Source organism: Sebastes umbrosus, chromosome 19 (genome assembly GCF_015220745.1).
Source record: "Sebastes umbrosus isolate fSebUmb1 chromosome 19, fSebUmb1.pri, whole genome shotgun sequence".
In the NCBI taxonomy this organism is placed as follows: domain Eukaryota; kingdom Metazoa; phylum Chordata; class Actinopteri; order Perciformes; family Sebastidae; genus Sebastes; species Sebastes umbrosus.
The window spans coordinates 678,576-703,339 of record NC_051287.1 but is presented as its reverse complement, the minus strand read 5'-3'; the positions used below and the strand labels follow the sequence as shown (position 1 = coordinate 703,339).

General features: G+C 34.0%; 1 protein-coding gene across 2 annotated transcripts; it reads left to right on the top strand.

The window, feature by feature from the left end:
* The first annotated feature begins 1,374 nt into the window (after window positions 1–1,374).
* Window positions 1,375–24,207, top strand: capslb (calcyphosine-like b). 2 transcript variants are annotated; one of them, XM_037751817.1, is made up of 7 exons: window positions 1,375–2,297; window positions 4,964–5,098; window positions 6,569–6,707; window positions 18,726–18,903; window positions 19,442–19,651; window positions 19,767–19,874; window positions 23,949–24,207. In XM_037751817.1, the coding sequence occupies exons 3-6, from the start codon at window positions 6,571–6,573 to the stop codon at window positions 19,866–19,868; spliced, it is 627 nt and encodes a 208-aa protein (XP_037607745.1). In that variant the 5' UTR covers window positions 1,375–2,297; window positions 4,964–5,098; window positions 6,569–6,570; the 3' UTR covers window positions 19,869–19,874; window positions 23,949–24,207. The 2 variants fall into 2 exon arrangements, with proteins under 2 accessions (XP_037607745.1, XP_037607744.1); XM_037751816.1 differs by lacking the exon at window positions 19,767–19,874 and having other exon boundaries at window positions 1,381–2,297.
* The last annotated feature ends 557 nt before the right edge of the window (window positions 24,208–24,764 follow it).

Here is a 24,764-nt window from a genome sequence, read left to right as displayed (position 1 = left end):
TATAAAGTATAAATCACTGCATTATAAAACACCAATCACCTGTTTTCCTTGATAGAAACCTGATATTGTTGTTATGTTATATTACAAATATTTGACTAAAAAACTATTTCCAATGTCAACAATACTCATTAAATAAAGTTTTCTTTCCCTCCTACAGAGAGTTCAGTCTGTTACTGCGTTATCTTTGATTGGTGATCAGCGTGAGCGTCTTTTGAGGAGAATTATCTGTAAATAAAAAGCCATAATTGAGAGGAGTCTGCAGGTTTTCCTCACAAGGAGACAGCCCCAACAGCCTGAATGTTGTCTGGCTGAGTTCCTCCTGCTGCTGCTGCTTGGAGACTTTAAACGCTGTGACACCTGAAGAACACTTCAGACACTCAGAGGATGAAGGAATCAAACTGAAACTGTCATTTCTATCTCATCCCCAGTGGAAGTTACACCAGACCTACATCCTCTCCTTTACCTATAATAACAAGAACACTAATAAGGAGTTAAATTAGTATTAATGGCTGCATTATTCCCTCTGAGAACTGTAGCTCCTGACTCCGACCACTAGAGGGCAGTGAATGCTTGTGATTTTACACCAATGACAACCGTCAACACTTATTACTGTTTATAATAAACCAATAGAATCAAACATCAGACAAGTTAGTATTTATTGTATTAGAATGACTCACATTTAAAAGGGACTTAATGGTGATTGATAACTAAATGAATATTGACATTATGAAGAGAGATGTAGATTTATTTGTACAATGTGCTTTACATCAGACAAAGAGAAACAAAAGGTAATAAAATAGAGGATAAAAAGAGTGTAAATAGATTTTGTAATTTTAGAAGTGACAAATTGAAAAGTTTGGATTAAAGAGGTAATGAGTCAAAGCAGAAGAAGTGATTTATAGCAGTTAAAAGGTGATTTGTTGATCCACATTATCACTCCATCATTTATGATTATTAATGATAGAACTGTCATTTAATCATAGAGGATTTATAATAATTCATGATTATTAATGATGGGGTGAGCTGCTGTAGGGTTTAGGTCCTCCTCAAGCAAATAAAAGTCAATAAAACTATAAATAACTTAATGTTTAAGGGTATAAATTTCTTATTAACAAAACAATCCTGCTAGTTTTAACAGGATATGTTTATGGTGTGTTTGTTCAGCAAAGAATATTATAATTTGGTGTAAATATACTCTATATTTTTATATTTAAATCACATTTCCCACTTTAGTAAATATGGTTTTGAGAAGTGGGCCAGCATGGATTGTATAATAACGCTGGTTATTAATATGGTTTTAGTCTTCTAATGCATTATTTTAGATGTTTAAGGGGAAAGGTAAATTATATAATATTGAATAATTGGGAGGCTGCATCAGCAGGTTGCTGTATAGATGCATGACAGGTCATTCAATCATTACCCATAATGCAGTGTGTGGTAGCAGTAGTTTTACACAGCTTCTAATACGCTCTCTGTCTGTTACGGTGGTCTGTTCCCTTTATAGTGAAATTAAAGCATTCTAACTTTCACAGCAGATTAATGACTTTTTAACTGTGTATTTAATGATGCTTTCTTTTGTATAACAGATATGATAATATAGACAAATGAATCTGCCTAAATGCTTCAAAACTATTCTAGTCTTATTGTTTGATGTTGTTTGATTAAGTATAAGTTTTGTAACCGCAGTAACATCGTAAGTGATAAAATGACTGAGCATGGGATCGTTGCACATTTAGCCTTCAGTGTTTCCTACATTAATTAAGAGTATTGATATTTCTGCCATTTCTTTTATGAGTGTGATATCTGCATTTTCTTTTTTAGGTTTGATTTTGGACTAAGGCTGTCAAAGTTAACGCGATAATAACGTGCAATCAATCTCGGGGAGGTTGTAGCGGCTCAGTTTTAAAGCTAGAGTTGTCGTGGTCTGGCTGTTTGTTATAAGTTAAGATGTCTAATGTTCCTCCTTTGGGTTTATTAGTTCTGTTAATGTGATTTTGGTTTGTGTTGGATTTGGTTTCTTTTATATTCTTTCATTCCAGTGTTTCCTGTTTTATTTTGTAATTCACTCCTCCTGTGTCTTGTCTGGTTCTACTTCCTACCTTTGTTTGTTTTCCCGCCTTTGTTGATTGTCTGCCGCGCTCTGATTAGTTCCACCTGTGTTTAATCACCCTCTTGTATTTAACCCTGTGTGTTCACCTCTGTCTTGGTCGGTTCGTTTGTCGCTCCAGCCTCGTCTACCTTGTCCCCTGTGTTGCTCGTCCCTCCTGACCTGATCCTAGAGTTCCTCGTGTCCTCGGGTTGGTAATTTTGGTTTTGTTCTCAGTTTGGTTTTTGTTGTTTGTTGGATTTATTCTGTTGTACTTTGTTCCCCTCCCTGCATTTTTGGTTTTTGATGCCTGTTGGTTTTTGTTGTTTTGGATGTTCAGCTTCATTTATTAAAGCTTGCTTTTATTTAAATCTACCTTTCTGCCTGGTAACTCTGCGTTTGGGTTCCCTTTAAACTCACATCCCTGACAAGAGTGAAGATCCTGGTATCATCTGAAACTATAGAACCTGATGAATCCATCGGTACCAACCATGTCAGTGTAGGGACCCACCAATTTGACTGGTGACAAGTGACCACATGAACTCAGTAACATGATCCTTGGCCCATGGACTCAGCTCAGCTCAGTAGCCATTGGCTGAGGATTGAGCTCAGTAGCCATTGGCTACTGTAGCATTCACACATAGGTGTGAAATTCACCCAGGACAAAACCAGAGGAATCTCTTTGTTCCTTCTTTTTTTCTTCATCTTCTCTTCACCCCAGCTGACCTGCTGAAGGTGAGCTGCTGCTCTCCAGACCAGAAGCAGCTCTGCTCTGATCTATGGCCTGTTAGGAAACAGCCATAGGAACACAAGGAACCTCTAAGGCAGAGGACGCGAGAGCCTGACTTTTGACCAACTAACTTCAAGCAACAACCGCAAGGAAGTTAGCACCAAGCTATCAAGCTGCTGGGAAGAAGTATTGGAGCGCTCAGCTTCCTCCAATCTGCACAGCAAAGACGACATCTTTGACTTGGAACCACAACTTCAACACATGGAATCACAAACCCTTTTCTTCCATGGATCGGTAACGTACTGGGCTTACCTTAGCAGTAGCAATTACACATGGCTGAGCAAGACTGTTCAACTTTGATTTCTAGAATGTACTTGTATTGATATGTTTAATGTTATTCATTGAGTTTCACTGTTGTGATATTATTTGTGGTTATGATATTTGGGTAGCTGGCTTTGCCACATCTGATGTGTTTAGTTTATGCTTCACATAGACAAGGTCTTGCATGCAAACTAACCATCTTTTCTAACCTACTGTATTATCTAACACACATTAAGATCACATACAGGAACTGTGAATTAGTTAAACATAAACATACAGCTTCAGATAATCTTAACCCCACATCACCCCCCTCTCTGTCCTTCCTGAGCACATGTGCTCTGAAGAACAAAGAGGTCATGTGGTGACATGTTGGTGGCCATCTTTGATCCCGCCATCATTGTAGTTTTACAGTGCTCGCCCCTTTTGTCTGTAGGCCATGCAGACATCTTGAGACATGAAGCCATCTTGTCTCTCTCCCTCACTAACTCACTCACTCACTCACTCACTCACACACACATGCTTACACACTTTGTTTGGTTTGTTTAGTTTAGTTATTTAGTTAGATGAATATTGTGTTTTAAACCTTTATTATCTTGTAAATAAATGTTTGTGGAATATACATGCTGGTCTGTTTAATGTTGCACAAGAGTGAATAATGCCAACCTCTGCTATGTCAAGAACTCCGATATCCTTCAACCTTTACTATCTAATTTGGTTATAGTTATTAATTTAATTATTAATCAGCGTTCCAAATTGATAGTTTAGTATATTTAATGAGACTATATTAACGTTTTGGTTATTGGTCCCTGATTCCAGGGTGGTGCCCCGTTTATTATTAATGATTATTGATAATCTTTATTAATAATTCAATTATTATTTATTAATTAATTTGCTAATAACCAAACCTGTTACTGCCAAATCCCTACATCAGACTACTGCTACTCCTACAACAACTACTATTACTACTACTACTACTCCTGGTTTCATAGTAAACTGTAGAACCTGATGAATCCATCTGTACCAACCAGGTCAGACTAGCTGGTCATGAAGGAGTTAAATAACGCTCCAAACTGACACTAAATGTTGGAGAGGAAAAACTGTCATGTCCATTTTCAAAGGGGTCCCTTGACCTCTGACCTCCAGATCAGTGAATGTGTGAGGGTTTTTGTCCGAATAAATGTCCAATAAAAAGTCCCAAAGAAATGTCCAAAAAATGTCTCAAAAATATCTGAAAAAAGTCCCAAAATTTTTGAAAAAATGTCTCAAAATGTAAAAAAGAAAAAGTCCAAAAAATGTCAGATAAATGTCTGAAAGAAAGGCAGAAGAAAAGTCTACAGCATATTGTTTTATGCTAAATGCAGTACCTGTGAGGGTTTCTGGACAATATCTGTCATTGTTTAGTGTTAATTGATTTACAATAATAAATATAAACATACATTTACATAAAGCAGCATATTTGTCCAGTCCCATGTTGATAAGAGGATTAAATACTGGACTATTCTCCCTTTAAGGTTCATTTAGAACAGATAAAACATGAGTAATTAATTGTGATTAAATATTTTAATGTAATTAAAACACATCCTGCGTTTTTATTTAATGTATTGACTTCATATCATTATTTTATTACTGATCATTTATACAGCTACTGATCACACTAACACAACTCTTCATGTGTGTTTCATTATAATACAAAATAAAAGCATTTTAATGTGAAGGCGAGTAGTAGACGTTTATTTTGAAACAACCACAGGAAGTGCGTCACACATCTGGCTCGTCACTCGGTTTAACTTTAGAAGCGCTGATGTGAACGTTGATGTCTTTATTAGAAACAGTAGAGCCTCAGACAGCCAATCAGAGGAGAGGACAGCAGGTCTCCATGGTAACCGGGTTGTTTGGGGAAGGGCAGCCTGTCCTACTTCCGGTTGTTGTTTCCAGCTGAAGATTAAAACCTTGAAGAGTCGGTGAGTCTCTGACACGTTAATGTAATATTAAAGTTACCTTGGTACTTTAAGTATATTTTGATGATAACACTTTTAATAAGTACTAATATCACACTGTACTAATACTCTGTTATATTAAAAGTACTAATACCACACTGTAAAAAATACTCTATTATAGTAAAAGTACTAATACCACACTGTACAAATACTCTGTTATAGTAAAAGTACTAATATCACACTGTACTAATACTCTGTTATATTAAAAGTACTAATACCACACTGTAAAAAATACTCTATTATAGTAAAAGTACTAATATCACACTGTACAAATACTCTGTTATATTAAAAGTACTAATACCACACTGTACAAATACTCTGTAACAGTAAAAGTACTAATACCACACTGTAAAAAATACTCTATTATAGTAAAAGTACTAATACCACACTGTAAAAAATACTCTATTATAGTAAAAGTACTAATACCACACTGTACAAATACTCTGTTATAGTAAAAGTACTAATATCACACTGTACTAATACTCTGTTATATTAAAAGTACTAATACCACACTGTAAAAAATACTCTATTATAGTAAAAGTACTAATATCACACTGTACAAATACTCTGTTATATTAAAAGTACTAATACCACACTGTACAAATACTCTGTAACAGTAAAAGTACTAATACCACACTGTAAAAAATACTCTATTATAGTAAAAGTACTAATACCACACTGTAAAAAATACTCTATTATAGTAAAAGTACTAATACCACACTGTACAAATACTCTGTTATAGTAAAAGTACTAATATCACACTGTACTAATACTCTGTTATATTAAAAGTACTAATACCACACTGTAAAAAATACTCTATTATAGTAAAAGTACTAATATCACACTGTACAAATACTCTGTTATATTAAAAGTACTAATACCACACTGTACAAATACTCTGTAACAGTAAAAGTACTAATACCACACTGTAAAAAATACTCTATTATAGTAAAAGTACTAATACCACACTGTAAAAAATACTCTATTATAGTAAAAGTACTAATACCACACTGTACAAATACTCTGTTATAGTAAAAGTACTAATACCACACTGTACTAATACTCTGTTATAGTAAAAGTACTAATACCACACTGTACAAATACTCTGTAACAGTAAAAGTACTGCACTGAAAATGTTCAGTATAAAAGTACAGTTTCACAAATTGTCTGTTAATTGACTAATTGATTTATTAATGGACTAATTGATTTATTATCTAATTGATTGATTGTGTAATTGATTAATAGACTAATGGTTTCAGCTGTACTTGTATATATTTATATGTTTTACTGTGTAAAGTCAGTAAAGCTGCCAGATGAATGTAGTACAGTAGATGTCGTTCAGTACTTCTCTGTGAATTATTGACATGAGAATACTTTGATTGATTTCCACCATCAGTCCTTTGAATAATGAACGTTGTGTGTTTGTGCCGGCAGCGATGGCGGGGACGTCGAGACACGATCGAGAGATGGCGATGAACGCCAAGCGTCAGCTGAAGGAGTGTTCTGACCCGGTGGAGAGACTCCGGCTGCAGTGTCTGACCAGAGGATCGTCTGGTATCAAAGGTCTGGGCAGGTGAGCTCCTCGTACATCCTTACTTATTATATGCTTTATATATATTATCGTTCTTCCAAACTCAACATCAATGTTTTAGCATAGAATGTCGAGAATTTCATAAAAAAAGGTCATAGTATAGTATGTAAAACAATTTATGAAAAAAAAATTATAATATAGTATGTCAAAAATTTATGAAAACAAATTTATAATATAGTATGTTGAAAATTTCATTAAAAAAAGTCATAGTATAGTATGTCGAACATTTCATGAAAAAATAAGTCATAGTATGTCGAATATTTAATTGGAAAAAAGTCATAGTATAGTATGTCAAAAATTTCATGAAAAAAAAGTCATAGTATAGTATGTCGAAATTTAATCGAAAAAAAAGTTATAGTATAGTATGTCGAAAATTTCATTAAAAAGGTCATAGTATAATATGTTGAAATTGAATTTAAAAAAAGGTCATAGTATAGTATGTAAAAAAATGTATGAAAAAAAATTATAATATAGTATGTCGAAAATTTCATTAAAAAAAGTCATAGTATAGTATGTTGAATAATTTCATAAAAAAAAGTCATAGTTTAGTATGTAAAAAAATTTATGAAAAAAAATTTATAATATAGTATGTCAAAAATTTCATTGAAAAAAAGTTATAGTATAGTATGTAAAACAATTTATGAAAAAAGAATTATAATATAGTATGTCAAAAAATTATGAAAAAAAATTTGTAAAATAGTATGTCGAACATTTCATGAAAAAATAAGTCATAGTATAGTATGTCGAATAATTTCATTAAAAAAAGTCATAGTATAGTATGTTGAAATTGAATTTAAAAAAGGTCATAGTATAGTATGTCGAAAATTTAATTGGAAAAAAGTCATAGTATAGTATGTCGAAAATTTAATTAGTAAAAAAGTCATAATATAGTATGTCAAAAATTTATAAAAACAAATTTATAATATAGTATGTTGAAAATTTCATTAAAAAAAGTCATAGTATAGGATGTCGAACATTTCATGAAAAAATAAGTCATAGTATGTCGAATATTTAATTGGAAAAAAGTCATAGTATAGTATGTCAAAAATTTCATGAAAAAAAAGTCATAGTATAGTATGTCGAAATTTAATCGAAAAAAAAGTTATAGTATAGTATGTCGAAAATTTCATTAAAAAGGTCATAGTATAGTATGTTGAAATTGAATTTAAAAAAAGGTCATAGTATAGTATGTAAAAAAATGTATGAAAAAAAATTATAATATAGTATGTCGAAAATTTCATTAAAAAAAGTCATAGTATAGTATGTTGAATAATTTCATAAAAAAAAGTCATAGTTTAGTATGTAAAAAAATTTATGAAAATAAATTTATAATATAGTATGTCAAAAAATTATGAAAAAAAATTTGTAAAATAGTATGTCGAACATTTCATGAAAAAATAAGTCATAGTATAGTATGTCGAATAATTTCATTAAAAAAAGTCATAGTATAGTATGTTGAAATTGAATTTAAAAAAGGTCATAGTATAGTATGTCGAAAATTTAATTGGAAAAAAGTCATAGTATAGTATGTCGAATAATTTCATAAAAAAAGTCATAGTTTAGTATGTCGAAAATTTAATTGGAAAAAAGTCATAGTATAGTATGTCGAAAATTTAATTAGTAAAAAAGTCATAGTTTAGTATGTCGAAAATTTAATTGGAAAAAAGTCATAGTATAGTATGTCGAAAATTTAATTAGTAAAAAAGTCATAGTATAGTATGTCGAAAATTTAATTAGTAAAAAAGTCATAGTATAGTATGTTGAAAATTTCATTAAAAAAAAAGTCATAGTATAGTTTGTCGAAAATTTAATTTGAAAAAAAAGTCATAGTATAGTATGTCGAAGATTTTCAGAAAAAAAAGTCATAATATAGTATGTCGAAATTTTAATTGGAAAAAAAAGTCATAGTATAGTATGTCGAAAATTTAATTAGTAAAAAAATCATAGTATAGTTTGTCGAAAATTTAATTAGTAAAAAAGTCATAGTATAGTTTGTCGAAAATTTAATTAGTAAAAAAGTAATAGTATAGTATGTTGAAAATTTCATTAAAAAAAAAGTCATAGTATAGTATGTCGAAAATTTAATTAAAAAGTTCATAGTATAGTATGTTGAAATTGAATTTAAAAAAGGTCATAGTTTAGTATGTAAAAAAATTTATGAAAAAAAATTTATAATATAGTATGTTGAAAATTTCATTAAAAAAAGTCATAGTATAGTATGTCGAAAATTTAATTGGAAAAAAGTCATAGTATAGTATGTCGAACATTTCATGAAAAAATAAGTTATAGTATAGTATGTCGAATAATTTCATTAAAAAAAGTCATAGTATAGTATGTCGAACATTTCATGAAAAAATAAGTCAGAGTATAGTATGTCGAATAATTTCATTAAAAAAAGTCATAGTATAGTATGTCGAAAATTTAATTAATAAAAAAGTCATAGTATAGTTTGTCGAAAATTTAATTAGTAAAAAAGTCATAGTATAGTATGTCGAAAATTTAATTGGAAAAAAGTCATAGTATAGTATGTCGAAAATTTAATTAGTAAAAAAGTCATAGTATAGTATGTTGAAAATTTCATTAAAACAAAAGTCATAGTATAGTATGTCGAAAATTTCATTAAAACAAAAGTCATAATATAGTATGTCGAAAATTTCATTAAAAAAAAAGTCATAGTATAGTATGTCGAAAATTTAATTGGAAAAAAAGTCATAGTATAGTATGTCGAAAATTTAATTAGTAAAAAAATCATAGTATAGTTTGTCGAAAATTTAATTAGTAAAAAAGTCATACTATAGTATGTCGAAAATTTCATTTAAAAAACAGTCATAGTATAGTATGTCGAAAATTTCATTAAAAAAGTCATAGTATAGTATGTTGAAAATTTAATGAAAAAAAAAGTCATAGTATAGTATGTCGAAAATTTAATTGGAAAAAAGTCATAGTATAGTATGTCGAAAATTGAATGAAAAAAAAAGTCATAGTATAGTATGTTGAAAATTTAATTGGAAAAAAAGTCATGGTATAGTATGTTGAAAATTTAATTGGAAAAAAAGTCATAGTATAGTATGTCGAAGATTTTCAGAAAAAAAAGTCATAGTATAGTATGTCGAAAATTTAATTGGAAAAAAAAGTCATAGTATAGTATGTCGAAAATTTAATGAAAAAAAAAGTCATAGTATAGTATGTAAAAAAATGTATGAAAAAAAAGTCATAGTATAGTATGTTGAAAATTTCATGAAAAATAAGTCATAGTATGTCGAATAATTTCATTAAAAAAAGTCATAGTATAGTATGTCGAAAATTTAATTAGTAAAAAAGTCATAGTATAGTATGTCGAAAATTTAATTAGTAAAAAAATCATAGTATAGTTTGTCGAAAATTTAATTAGTAAAAAAGTCATAGTATAGTTTGTCGAAAATTTAATTAGTAAAAAAGTAATAGTATAGTATGTTGAAAATTTCATTAAAAAAAAGTCATAGTATAGTATGTCGAAAATTTAATTGGAAAAAAAGTCATAGTATAGTATGTCGAAAATTTAACTAAAAAGTTCATAGTATAGTATGTTGAAATTGAATTTAAAAAAGGTCATAGTATAGTATGTTTAAAATTGAAAAAAATGTCATAGTATAGTATGTAAAAAAAATTTATGAAAAAAAATTATAATATAGTATGTCGAAAATTTAATTGGAAAAAAAGTCATGGTATAGTATGTTGAAAATTTAATTGGAAAAAAAGTCATAGTATAGTATGTTGAAGATTTTGAGAAAAATAAGTCATAGTATAGTATGTCGAAAATTTAATTGGAAAAAAGTCATAGTATAATATGTCGAAAATTTCATTAAAAAAAGTCATAGTATAGTATGTCGAAAATTTAATTAGTAAAAAAGTCATAGTATAGTTTGTCGAAAATTTAATTAGTAAAAAAGTCATAGTATAGTATGTCGAAAATTTCATGAAAAAATAAGTCATAGTATAGTATGTCGAATAATTTCATATATAGTATATAGTAATATATAGTATAGTATGTTGAAAATTTAATTGGAAAAAAAGTCATAGTATAGTATGTCGAAGATTTTCAGAAAAAAAAGTCATAGTATAGTATGTCAAAATTTTAATTGGAAAAAAAATCATAGTATAGTTTGTCGAAAATTTAATTAGTAAAAAAGTCATAGTACAGTATGTCGAAAATTTAATTAGTAAAAAAATCATAGTATAGTTTGTCGAAAATTTAATTAGTAAAAAAGTCATAGTATAGTATGTTGAAATTGAATTTAAAAAAGGTCATAGTATAGTATGTAAAAAAAATGTATGAAAAAAAATTATAATATAGTATGTCGAAAATTTCATTAAAAAAAGTCATAGTATAGTATGTTGAAAATTTAATGAAAAAAAAAGTCATAGTATAGTATGTCGAAAATTTAATTGGAAAAAAGTCATAGTATAGTATGTTGAAAATTTAATGAAAAAAAAAGTCATAGTATAGTATGTCGAAAATTTAATTGGAAAAAAAGTCATAGTATAGTATGTCGAAGATTTTCAGAAAAAAAAGTCATAGTATAGTATGTCGAAATTTTAATTGGAAAAAAAAGTCATAGTATAGTATGTCGAAAATTTAATGAAAAAAAAGTCATAGTATAGTATGTTGAAAATTTCATGAAAAATAAGTCATAGTATGTCGAATAATTTCATTAAAAAAAGTCATAGTATAGTATGTCGAAAATTTAATTAGTAAAAAAGTCATAGTATAGTTTGTCGAAAATTTAATTAGTAAAAAAGTCATAGTATAGTATGTCGAAAATTTAATCGGAAAAAAGTCATAGTATAGTATGTCGAAAATTTAATTGGAAAAAAGTCATAGTATAGTATGTCGAATAATTTCATAAAAAAAGTCATAATTTAGTATGTCAAAAAATTTATGAAAAAAAATTTATAAGATAGTATGTCGAAAATTTAATTGGAAAAAAAGTCATAGTATAGTATGTCGAAAATTTAATTGGAAAAAAGTCATAGTATAGTATGTCGAATAATTTCATAAAAAAAGTCATAGTGTAGTATGTCAAAAAATGTATGAAAAAAAATTTATAAGATAGTATGTCGAAAATTTAATTGGAAAAAAAGTCACAGTATAGTATGTTGAAAATTTCATTAAAAAAAGTCATAGTATAGTATGTCGAATAATTTCATTTAAAAAGGTCATAGTATAGTTTGTCGAACATTTAATTGGAAAATAAGTCACAGTATAGTATGTCGAAAATTTAATTAGTAAAAAAGTCATAGTATAGTATGTTGAAAATTTAATGAAAAAAAAGTCATAGTATAGTATGTTGAAGATTTTGAGAAAAATAAGTCATAGTATAGTATGTCGAAAATTTAATTGGAAAAAAGTCATAGTATAGTATGTCGAATAATTTCATAAAAAAAGTCATAGTTTAGTATGTCAAAAAATTTATGAAAAAAAATTTATAAGATAGTATGTCGAAAATTTAATTGGAAAAAAGTCATGGTATAGTATGTCGAAAATTTAATTGGAAAATAAGTCATAGTATAGTATGTCGAAGATTTCATTAAAAAAAGTCATAGTATAGTATGTCGAAAATTTAATTGGAAAAAAAGTCATAGTATAGTATGTCGAAAATTTCTTGAAAAAAAAGTCATAGTATAGTATGTAAAAAAATTTATGAAAAAAAAAGTCATAGTATAGTATGTTGAAAATTTCATGAAAAATAAGTCATAGTATAGTATGTCGAATAATTTCATAAAAAAATTTATAATATAGTATGTTGAAAATTTCATTAAAAAAAATCATAGTATAGTATGTTAAAAAAATGTATGAAAAAAAATTATAATATAGTATGTCGAAAATTTCATTAAAAAAAAGTCATAGTATAGTATGTCGAAAATTTAATTGGAAAAAAGTCATAGTATAGTATGTAGAAAATTTAATTAGTAAAAAAGTCATAGTATAGTTTGTCGAAAATTTAATTAGTAAAAAAGTCATAGTATAGTATGTCGAAGATTTTCAGAAAAAAAATCATAGTATAGTATGTTGAAGATTTTGAGAAAAATAAGTCATAGTATAGTATGTCGAAAATTTAATTGGAAAAAAGTCATAGTATAGTATGTCGAATAATTTCATAAAAAAATTTATAATATAGTATGTCGAAAATTTAATTGGAAAAAAAGTCATAGTATAGTATGTTAAAAATGTAATTAGTAAAAAAGTCATAGTATAGTATGTTAAAAATGTAATTAGTAAAATAGTCAAAGTATAGTATGTTAAAAATGTAATTAGTAAAAAAGTCATAGTATAGTATGTTAAAAATGTAATTAGTAAAATAGTCAAAGTATAGTATGTTAAAAATGTAATTAGTAAAATAGTCATAGTATAGTATGTTAAAAATGTAATTAGTAAAAAAGTCATAGTATAGTATGTTAAAAATGTAATTAGTAAAATAGTCAAAGTATAGTATGTTAAAAATGTAATTAGTAAAAAAGTCATATTATAGTATGTTGAAAATTGAATGAAAAAAAAAGTCAGTATAGTATGTTGAAAATTTAATTTGAAAAAAAAGTCATAGTATAGTATGTCGAAGATTTTCAGAAAAAAAATTATAGTAAAGTATGTTGAAAATTTAATTAGAAAAAAAGTCGTAGTATAGTATGTCGAAACTTTCATGAAAAAAAAGTCATAGTATAGTATGTCGAAGATTTTCAGAAAAAAAAGTCATAGTATAATATGTCGAAAATTTAATTGGAAAAAAAAGTCATAGTTTAGTATGTTGAAAATTTAATTGGAAAAAAAGTCATAGTATAGTATGTCAAAAATGTAATTAGTAAAAAAGTCATAGTATAGTATGTTGAAAATTGAATGAAAAAAAAGTCATAGTATAGTATGTCGAAGATTTTCAGAAAAAAGTCATAGTATAGTATTTTGAAAATGTCATGAAAAAAAAAGTCATAGTTTAGTATGTCAAAAATTTCATGAAAAAATAAGTCATAGTATAGTATGTTGAAAATGTCATGAAAAAAAAGTCATAGTATAGTATGTCGAAGATTTTCAGAAAAAAGTCATAGCATAGTATGTCGAAGATTTTCAGAAAAAAAAGTCATAGTATAGTATGTTGAAAATGTCATGAAAAAAAAGTCATAGTATGTTGAAATTTCATTAAAAAAAGTCATAGTTTAGTATGTCAAAAATTTCATGAAAAAATAAGTCATAGTATAGTATGTTGAAAATGTCATGAAAAAAAAGTCATAGTATAGTATGTCGAAGATTTTCAGAAAAAAAAGTCATAGTATAGTATGTCGAAAATTTAATTGGAAAAAAAGTCATTGTATAGTATGTCAAAAATGTAATTAGTAAAAAAGTCACCGTATAGTATGTCAAAATTTTAATTGGAAAAAAAGTCATAGTTTAGTATGTTGAAAATTTAATTGGAAAAAAAGTCATAGTATAGTATGTCAAAAATGTAATTAGTAAAAAAGTCATAGTATAGTATGTTGAAAATTGAATGAAAAAAAAGTCATAGTATAGTATGTCGAAAATTGAATGAAAAAAAAAGTCATAGTATAGTATGTCGAAAATTTAATTGGAAAAAAAGTCATAGTATAGTATGTCAAAAATGTAATTAGTAAAAAAGTCATAGTATAGTATGTTGAAAATTGAATGAAAAAAAAGTCATAGTATAGTATGTCGAAAATTGAATGAAAAAAAAGTCATAGTATAGTATGTCGAAAATTTAATTGGAAAAAAAGTCATAGTATAGTATGTCAAAAATGTAATTAGTAAAAAAGTCATAGTATAGTATGTTGAAAATTGAATGAAAAAAAAGTCATAGTATAGTATGTCGAAGATTTTCAGAAAAAAGTCATAGCATAGTATGTCGAAGATTTTCAGAAAAAAAAGTCATAGTATAGTATGTTGAAAATGTCATGAAAAAAAAGTCATAGTATGTTGAAATTCCATTAAAAAAAGTCATAGTATAGTATGTTGAAAATTGAATGAACAAAAAGTCATAATATAGTATGTCGAAAATTTAATTGGAAAAAAAGTCATAGTATAGTATGTCGAAGATTTTCAGAAAAAAAATTATAGTATAGTATGTCGAAAATTTAATTGGAAAAAAAGTCATAGTATAGTATGTCGAACATTTCATGAAAAAAAAGTCATAGTATAGTATGTCGAAGATTTTCAGAAAAAAGTCATTGTATAGTATGTCGAAATTTTAATTGGAAAAAGAAGTCATAGTATAATATGTCAAAAATTTCATTAAAAAAAGTCATAGTTTAGTATGTCGAAAATTTCATGAAAAAATAAGTCATAGTATAGTATGTCAAAAATGTAATTAGTAAAAAAGTCATAGTATAGTATGTTGAAAATTGAATGAAAAAAAAGTCAGAGTATAGTATGTCGAAAATTTAATTGGAAAAAAAGTCATAGTATAGTATGTCGAAGATTTTCAGAAAAAAAATTATAGTATAGTATGTCGAAAATTTAATTAGAAAAAAAGTCGTAGTATAGTATGTCGAAGATTTTATGTAAAAAAAAGTCATAGTATAGTATGTTGAAAATTTAATTGGAAAAAATGTCATAGTATAGTATGTCAAAAATGTAATTAGTAAAAAAGTCATAGTATAGTATGTCGAAAATTTCATTAAAAAAAGTCATATTATAGTATGTCGAAAATTTCATGAAAAAAAGTCATCGTATAGTATGTCGAAAATTCTATTAAAAAAAGTCATAGTGTGGTATGTCGAATAATTTCATTAAAAAAAGTCATAGTAGAGTATGTCGAAAATTTAATTGGAAAATAAGTCACAGTATAGTATGTCGAAGATTTTATGTAAAAAAAATCGTAGCATAGTATGTCAAATGTATGAAAAAACAGGTCATAGTATAGTATGTCGAAAATTTCATTAAAAAGTCATAGTATAGTATGTCGATAATTTTATGAAAAAATAAGTCATTGTATAATTTCATTAAAAAAAAGTCATACTACAGTATGTCAAAAAATTAATGAAATTTTTTTTTAGTATAGTATGTCGAAAATGTAATTAGAAAAAAGTCGTAATATAGTATGTCGAAACTTTCATGAAAAAAATAATTATTCTATATTATGTGTCGAAAATTGTGAAAACAAAGTAATGGTATAGTATGTTGGGAAAAAAAGTCATAGTATAGTTTGTAGAAACTTTCATGAAAAAAAAGTCATAGTATAGTTTGTCAAAAATGTCATGAAAAAACAGGTCTTAGTATAATGTTTCAAAATTTCAGGAAAAAAGTCATAGTATAGTATGTCGATAATTTAATGAAAAAAAAGTCACAGTATAGTATGTTGAAAATTTAATTGGAAAAAAAGTCATAGTATAGTATGTCGAATAATTTCATAAAAAAAGTCATAGTATAGTATGTCGAAACTTTCATGAAAAAAAAATGTATTCTATAGTTGTGTCGAAACTTTCATGAAAAAAAAATCATTATATAGTATGTGTCGAAACTTTAATTAGAAAAAAGTCATGGTATAGTATGTCGAAAAAATGACTGAAAAAAAGGATACCATCACCTTTTGTCATAAAAATTTTCGACATACTATCATATGACTTTTTTTTAATGAAATTTTCGACATGCTCTACTATGACTTTTTTTTTTTATTAAAATTTTCGACATACTGTACTATGACTTTTTAATTATTACATTTTCAACATACTATACTATGACTTTGTTTTCACAAAATTTTCGACACAACTATAGAATACATTTTTTTTTCATGAAAGTTTCGACATACTATACTATGACTTTTTATTAAAAATTTCGAAATACTGTACTATGACTTTTTTATTAAGTTTCGACATACTATACTATGACTTTTTTTTTAATTAAAATTTGACATACTATACCATGACTTTTTAATTATTACATTTTTGACATTATACTATGACTTTTTTACTAAACATTTCGACATAAGAATTTCGACATACTATACTGATTTTTTTTTTTTATTAAAATTTTCGACAAACTATACTATGACTTTTTTTTAATTAAAAATTTCGACATACTATACTATGACTTTTTTTTTATTAAAAGTTTCGACATACTATACTATGACTTTTTAATTATTACATTTTTGGCATATTATACTATGACTTTTTAATTAAAAATTTTGACATACTATACTGATTTTTTTTTAATTAAAAATTTCGACATACTATATTATGACTTATGTATATTTAGTATAGTGTCTAAAGAAGTCATCAAATGTTCATAATATACTATCTATGACGTTTCAATCTTTTATTATGTTAACCGCACTAGCATTGATTACAGAACATAATTTCCATGAGTTGCTAGTTTCCATCAGACCAGTAACTCTCTACAAGTTCTCAATTCTACCCCGACAGCTGCTTGTTGGTCTTTCTACTGAAAGACTGCATTATATCTGGAAGAGATTCAGATATAATGCCTTCAGTTCATGTCACATTCAGGGGCTGCACTAATGTTTCTGAGGGCCGTCGTTGGCCCGCGGGACGCACTTTGAGAACCGCTGCTTTGGGTGCTTTGTGATGACAGTGATGCTGTCGGTGTTGTTCTGAGGTTGGCGTCTTCCTGTGACAGCCGGCGGCGGCTGCAGGATGTTGTGATGAGTTACTGTCACATGATTCTGTTGTTTCTGATTCTGTGGTTGTGTCTGCTGATGCTCCTCAACAACCCTGCAGCTACTGTCAGCTAGTACCTAATACTTCTACATTTACTCAGGTATTTCACTGCAGTTCATGTCTGAGGTGATTTGTGCAGTACTTGTATTTTACTACTTCAGACTTTGACTTCTCTACATTTCTATCAGACAGCTGGAGTTGGTTATTTAGTAGATGAAGCATTTAAAATACAGTCAATTAAATCAGCCAACAGTATTTAAATGAGTCAGAGTAGCTCTACTGCAGCCAGCTACAACATTAATATCCAGCTTATATGGTAATGTATCAATAGTAATAACCAAATGGCATAATATAACAAGTACTTCTACGCCGAGTACTCAGGTATTTTTGTGAATTGTTTTTCTTCCTTCTTGTCCACACAACCTCCGTTTTAAAAATCTGTAAACTAACTACATTTAACTCAACATGTGGTTACGTGTGGACTCGCTCTCATTGTACACATCTGGTAAGATCTGAAACATCTGTTAGTGTGAGTCAGCCTTTAGTAAAAGATCTGAATACTACTTTCACCTGAAGTACACTTTGCTGATAATACTAGGGATGCACCGATACCACTTTATTTATCAGACCGAGTACAAGTACTTACATTTGGGTACTCCAATACCGAGTACCGATACGAGTACTTCTCTGAGCCTAAAGACCCTCGTTAACAGCCAGCTGGAGGGTGTGAGCGACACACGGCAGGCTGGGGAGTCCCGCATACGAGGCGGTGCGCCGCCACCGGCTCTAGGTCGGCTTGGAAAGGCTCGGGGGTGAAGGTGGCTCACGGCCGCAGCTTTACAGCGCTCCCCGCCCGGACCTCGCCACACCGTGACGGGGCCCCCTGCTCCCGGTGTGACTGTCGACCGGGGCGGACTGTCCTCAGTGCGCCCCAACCGGGTCATGCCCCATCCGCGTCGTGCCCCAACCGCGTCGTGCCCCCAGCGCGGGGCTCGGCCCACGTAAAAGGCGCCAGGGGTCTGCGGCGATGTCGGCAACCCACCCTGACCCGTCTAGAAACACGGACCAAGGAGTCTAACGCACGCGCGAGTCAGAGGGTGCAAGCAAAACCCTGTGACGCAATGAAAGTGAGGGCCGGCACGCGCAGGCTGAGGTGGGATCCCGGCCCAGCGGGGTCGGGCGCACCACCGTAAAGTGGTATCGGAGCCGTTTTGAGAGTACGAGTACATGAGCACAGTATCGGACCCGATACCCGGTATTGGTATCGGGTATCGGTGCATCCCTAGATAATACTTGTGTACTTTTCCTGATGTAAAGGTTGACTCTGTGTTTTGTGTTTGTCAGAACCTTCAAAATAATGGATGATAACAACAACCGGTCCCTGGACCTGAAGGAGTTCCTGAAGGGTCTGAACGACTACGGGATCCTGATCGAGAAACAAGAGGCCACGGCTCTCTTTCAGCACTTCGACCGCGACGGGAACGGGACCATCGACTTCGACGAGTTCCTCATCACTCTGAGGGTAAATATGTACAGTCGGTCTGGGACGGCTGTCCTATCTCCTGATTCAATACTATCACCGTACCAGGGTCCTTACCCGGTACCTTACCAGGGTCCCTACCAGGGTCCATAGCAGGGTCCCTACCAGGGTCCTTACCACGGTCCTTACCAGAGTCCATACCAGGGTCCTTACCAGGGTCCTTACCCGGGTCCTTACCAGGGTCCCTACCAGGGTCCTTACCAGGGTCCTTACCAGGGTCCTTAGCAGGGTCCCTACCAGGGTCCTTACCAGGGTCCATACCCGGGTCCACCGCAACGTTACCGCCACTTACCGCTGACCCTCCAACGTTTTAGACTCTCTGAGGTTTGTTTTGGTTGACGGATACGGAAGGGATATGACATCACGTTACTCAGATTACCACATTAAAGCGGTAACTTCCTTCTACCTCCACATAGACTCAGATGAAGCAGATAGATCCATTCTGATGTAAATATCCAGACAGGTTAGTGTGCAGCTGAGGAGTGTTTCACGTTTAACGTCCACGATGTGTTCACTGCAGCCGCAGATGTCTAAAGCCAGGAAGGAGGTGGTGATGCAGGCGTTCAGGAAGCTGGATAAGACGGGCGACGGGGTGATCACCGTCGAAGACCTGCGGGGGGTTTACAACGCCAAGTACCACCCCAAGTATCAGAACGGGGAGTGGACAGAGGATCAAGTCTTCAGGACATTCCTGGACAGCTTTGACTCTCCGTACGACAAAGATGGAAAGGTAATAAATGTCTCCGTCTGACTTCAGGTGTTTGTGTCTCTGACGGTCAGTGAACGTCTCACAGACCTGTCACATCTGGATGTTTGTATACTCATGCTGGTATTACTCTCTGAAGGTCACCCAGGAGGAGTTTATGAATTATTATGCTGGTGTGAGTGCGTCCATCGATACAGACGTCTACTTTATTGTGATGATGAGAAATGCCTGGAAACTCTGACTTGTGGTAAACCAGCTCACCGTACGGTGGTGGGAGGAGGCAGCGTCTGCTCACTACTTCATCTGGATATAGTCTGCTGAGTATGTTGTATGGTTCTGATTCATAAAATATACCACAAAGAGAGTATTAATACATCAAAATGAAGTAACAGTTGGACTCAAAGAACCATACAGGATACAAAGCTCAGTAGTACAATAGTTTGGTGGTTCTGTCTGTTGTTCAAAACCTTCCCATGACTCTGGCTTTTCACTTTAAAACCCAAATCATCCTTTTCGATTTCACTTTCTGATCTCAGATATGTTCACGTTACTCACTTGCTGTTCCATCCAAATGTCAAGCTCATTTTGACGCTTTGTTTCTGTATAATCTCATAATTTTACCGTAAAAGTCTCCTCACTAAGAGACTCTTTAAGACTCTTTTTATTCCTCGATGACCCCTCTAATGCTGCGTTCACACCAAGCGCAGAGCTCTGTGATGCTAGAATCATCAGAATCAGAATCAGAATCAGAATGGTGTTTATTGCCAGGTGTAAGAGGTATACACTAGGAATTTTCTTTGGCATTTTTGGTGCGAGACAAACTGTATAATAACAAAAGAATAGATAAAAACAAAAGAATAGATAAAAACGTTAGAATAAAATAATAAAAATGTACAATTTACAAATTACAAATAAGCTATAAACATGATATAAAGATAGTGCAAATATTGAGAGAGGGGGGAGAGTCAGTGTCGGCGGGGGGGTGGGCAGTAGTGTGTGTGTGAGGGAGAGACAGTCACAGGGGGGCGGAGGGGCTGTTGGAGAACCCCACTGCCATGGGGAAAAAACTGTTTTTATGGCGTGAGGTTTTGGTCCTGATGGACCTTAACCTCCTGCCAGATGGCAGAGTCTGAAAAAGATGGTGTCCAGGATGGGAGGGGTCGGCCACAATCTTCCCTGCCCTCCTTAAGGTCCTGGAGGTGTACAGCTCCTGGAGGGAGGGAAGGTTGCAGCCGATCGCCTTCTCTGCAGCACGGATGACCCGCTGCAGCCTGGCCTTGTCTCTGGCGGTGGCAGCGGCGAACCAGACGGTGATGGAGGAGGTGAGGATGGACTCGATGATGGCCGAGTAAAAGTGCACCATCATGGTCTGTGGCAGGTTGAATTTCTTCAACTGCCTCAGGAAGTACATCCTCTGCTGGGCCTTACTGGTGAGGGAGCTGATGTTCAGCTCCCACTTGAGGTCCTGGGCGATGGTCGTGCCCAGGAAACGGAACGACTCCACCGTGTTAACTGGGGAGCCGCGCAGGATGAGGGGGGGGAGCGGGGCTGAGTTCCTCCTGAAGTCCACTGCCATCTCCACTGTCTTCAGGGCGTTCAGCTCCATGTGGTTCTGGCTGCACCAGGATGCCAGATGGTCAACCTCCCATCTGTAGGCAGACTCGTCACCCTCGGAGATGAGGCCGATGAGGGTGGTGTCGTCTGCAAACTTAAGGAGCTTGACAGATTGGTGTCTGGAGGTGCAGCCGTTGGTGTACAGGGAGAAGAGCAGTGGGGAGAGAACGCAGCCTTGGGGGGCACCGGTGCTGATGGTCTGGGTGTCGGAGACTTTCTTCCCCAGCCTTACGTGCTGACTCCTGTCAGATAGAAAGTCAGTGATCCACCTGCAGGTGGAGTCAGGCACGCTCAGCAGGGAAAGCTTGTCCTGTAGCAGAGCTGGGCTGATGGTGTTGAATGCGGAACTGAAGTCCACAAACAGGATCCTGGCATAGGAGCCAGGGGAGTCCAGGTGCTGGAGGATGTAGTGGAGGGCTATGTTTACTGCGTCGTCTACAGATCTGTTAGGTCTGTAGGCGAACTGCAGTGAGTCCAGCAGGGGGTTGGTGATAGTCTTTAGGTGGTGGAGCACAAGGCGTTCAAAGGTCTTCATAATCACAGAGGTCAGGGCGACGGGTCTGTAGTCCTGAAGACCTGTGATCCTTGGCTTCTTGGGGACCGGGATGATGGTGGAGGCTTTGAAGCAGGACGGCACCCTGCAGTTTTCCAGGGATGAGTTGAAGATCCCTGTAAATACTGGAGACAACTGGTCTGCACAGTGTTTCAGGGTTGCAGGTGAGACACAGTCCGGGCCGGCTGCCTTGCGGGGCTTTTGTCCTTTGAAGAGCCTGTTGACCTCCCCCTCTTGGATGGACAGAGGTGTGAAGGGGGGGAGGGGTGTGCACAGGCTGGGTGCTTGTGGAGAAAGCTGGGGGGTGCTGGTGTTAACAGTGTTAACTGCTGATGGCTGATGGCGGGGGGGGAGAGGAGATGCAGCCAGGACTGGCACTTTGTCTGTCGAATCTGCAGAACTCATTCAGCTCATTTGCCAGTCGGAGGTCATTCGTGGAGTGGGACGGTTTGGGCTTGTAGTTTGTGATCTGCCTCAGCCCTTTCCAGACTGAGGCAGAGTCACTGGCTGAGAACTGCTCTTGTAGTTTCTCTGAATACTGCCGTTTGGCCTCCCTCACCACCTTGCCAAACGCGTATTTAGCCTCTTTAAAGCCCTCCCTGTCACCACTCCTAAATGCCTCTTCCTTAACCAAACGAAGCTGTTTGAGTTTGGCTGTGAACCAGGGCTTCTCGTTGTTGTAGTGAACCCTGGTGCGCGTCGGTATACAGCTGTCCTCACAGAAGCTGATATACGACGTCACAGCCTCTGCATATTCGTCCAGACTGTCAGTGGCGGTCCTAAACATCTCCCAGTCCGTGCAGTCCAGGCACTCACGCAGATCCTCCACCGCCTCGCTGCTCCACTTCTTGGTCGTCCTCACAACCGGTCTAGCCAGTTTGACCCTCTGCCTGTAAGAGGGGATGAGGTGGACCAAGACGTGGTCGGAGTTTCCCAGCGCAGCGCGGGGAACGGCGTGATATGCGTCTCTGATGTTGCAGTAGCACTTATCCAGCGTGTTCTCCTCTCTGGTCGGACATTTAATAAACTGTTTATATTTTGGGAGCTCCTGTGATAAGTTCCCTTTGTTAAAGTCCCCAAGAACGATAACAAGAGAGTCCGGGTTGTTCCTCTCCACCTCCCGTATCTGGTCGGCAAGCAGCCGCTGCGCGAGCTCCACGTGAGCCTGAGGCGGGATGTAAACACCGACCAGAATGAAGGAGGAGAATTCACGGGGCGAATAAAATGGTTTAGAGTTGATAATAAAGGATTCCAGATCCGGAGAACATGTCCGCTGAAGCACTGTCACGTCCTTGCACCAGCCGTCGTTAATATAGAAACATATTCCCCCTCCCTTTGACTTGTGTGATAACTCCGGGTCGCGGTCGGCTCGGAACAGCTGGAAGCCGGGCAGCTGCAGCGCAGAGTCCGGTATAGTTCCACACAACCACGACTCAGTAAAACACAAGACCGAAGAGAGGGAAAAGTCTCTGTTGGTACTGACCATCAGCAGCAACTCGTCCACTTTGTTGCACAGTGAGCGCACATTGGAGAGGAATATCGCAGGCAGAGGAATTTTAAGTCCTCTCTGTCTGAAGCGATTCAGCGCTCCAGAGCGCTTTCCTCTCCGGCGCTTCGCCGCTTGGCCGAGGGCCACTGCTCCCAGCAAAACGTGCATTAAAACTGCTGAAGGTGCCAGAAAGTTGGGGAAAAGATCTGCTGGGGTAGATTCCCTGAGGTTAAGGATGTCTTCTCTAGAGAAGACAATCCGTGAACTTCCACCAAAAACTAAAGAAACACAAAAAAACAAGAAAAACAGAGCGCACCAAATCGCCGAGGCAGCCGTAGTTAGCGCCATCTTGGAACGTCATCTTGAAACTAGAGAACCTAAGGAATATGAATATAATGTGGGCATATAGTTTTATGCTAAATGCAGTACCTGTGAGGGTTCCTGGACAATATCTGTCATTGTTTTGTGTTAACTGATTTACAATGGACATAGTTACACCTGTAAAACAATAATTAAAGTTAACTTGGCTCATTTGGATGGAAAGCAGCTGCTGTCTGATAACTAGAACTAGAACTAACTAGAACTAGACTAACTTCCTGTTCTCTGCTCTTTACTTTCTATTAAACTCTACTGACTCAACAGTGAATCTCTCCTCTAACCAACAGGTGACCAAAGAGGAGTTCATCAACTATTACTGTGGCGTCAGCGCCTCCATCGACAGCGACGTCTACTTTATACTAATGATGAAAAACGCCTGGAAGCTCTGAATCAAGACCTGAACTCTGATCTATAACTGAAGAAACACCACACGGCCTGAATGATTACAGCTAGCGTCTCTAATCTAGAGAAACACCACACGGCCTCAACGATTACAGCTAGCGTCTCTAATCTAGAGAAACACCACACGGCCTGAATGATTACAGCTAGCGTCTCTAATCTAGAGAAACACCACACGGCCTCAATGATTACAGCTAATCTAATCTAGAGAAACACCACACGGCCTCAATGATTACAGCTAGCGTCTCTAATCTAGAGAAACACCACACGGGCTCAATGATTACAGCTAGCGTCTCTAATCTAGAGAAACACCACACGGCCTCAATGATTACAGCTAGCGTCTCTAATCTATAGAAACACCACACGGCCTCAATGATTACAGCTAGCGTCTCTAATCTAGAGAAACACCACACGGCCTGAATGATTACAGCTAGCGTCTCTAATCTAGAGAAACACCACACGGCCTCAACGATTACAGCTAGCGTCTCTAATCTAGAGAAACACCACACGGCCTGAATGATTACAGCTAGCGTCTCTAATCTAGAGAAACACCACACGGCCTCAATGATTACAGCTAGCGTCTCTAATCTAGAGAAACACCACACGGCCTCAACGATTACAGCTAGCGTCTCTAATCTAGAGAAACACCACACGGCCTGAATGATTACAGCTAGCGTCTCTAATCTAGAGAAACACCACACGGC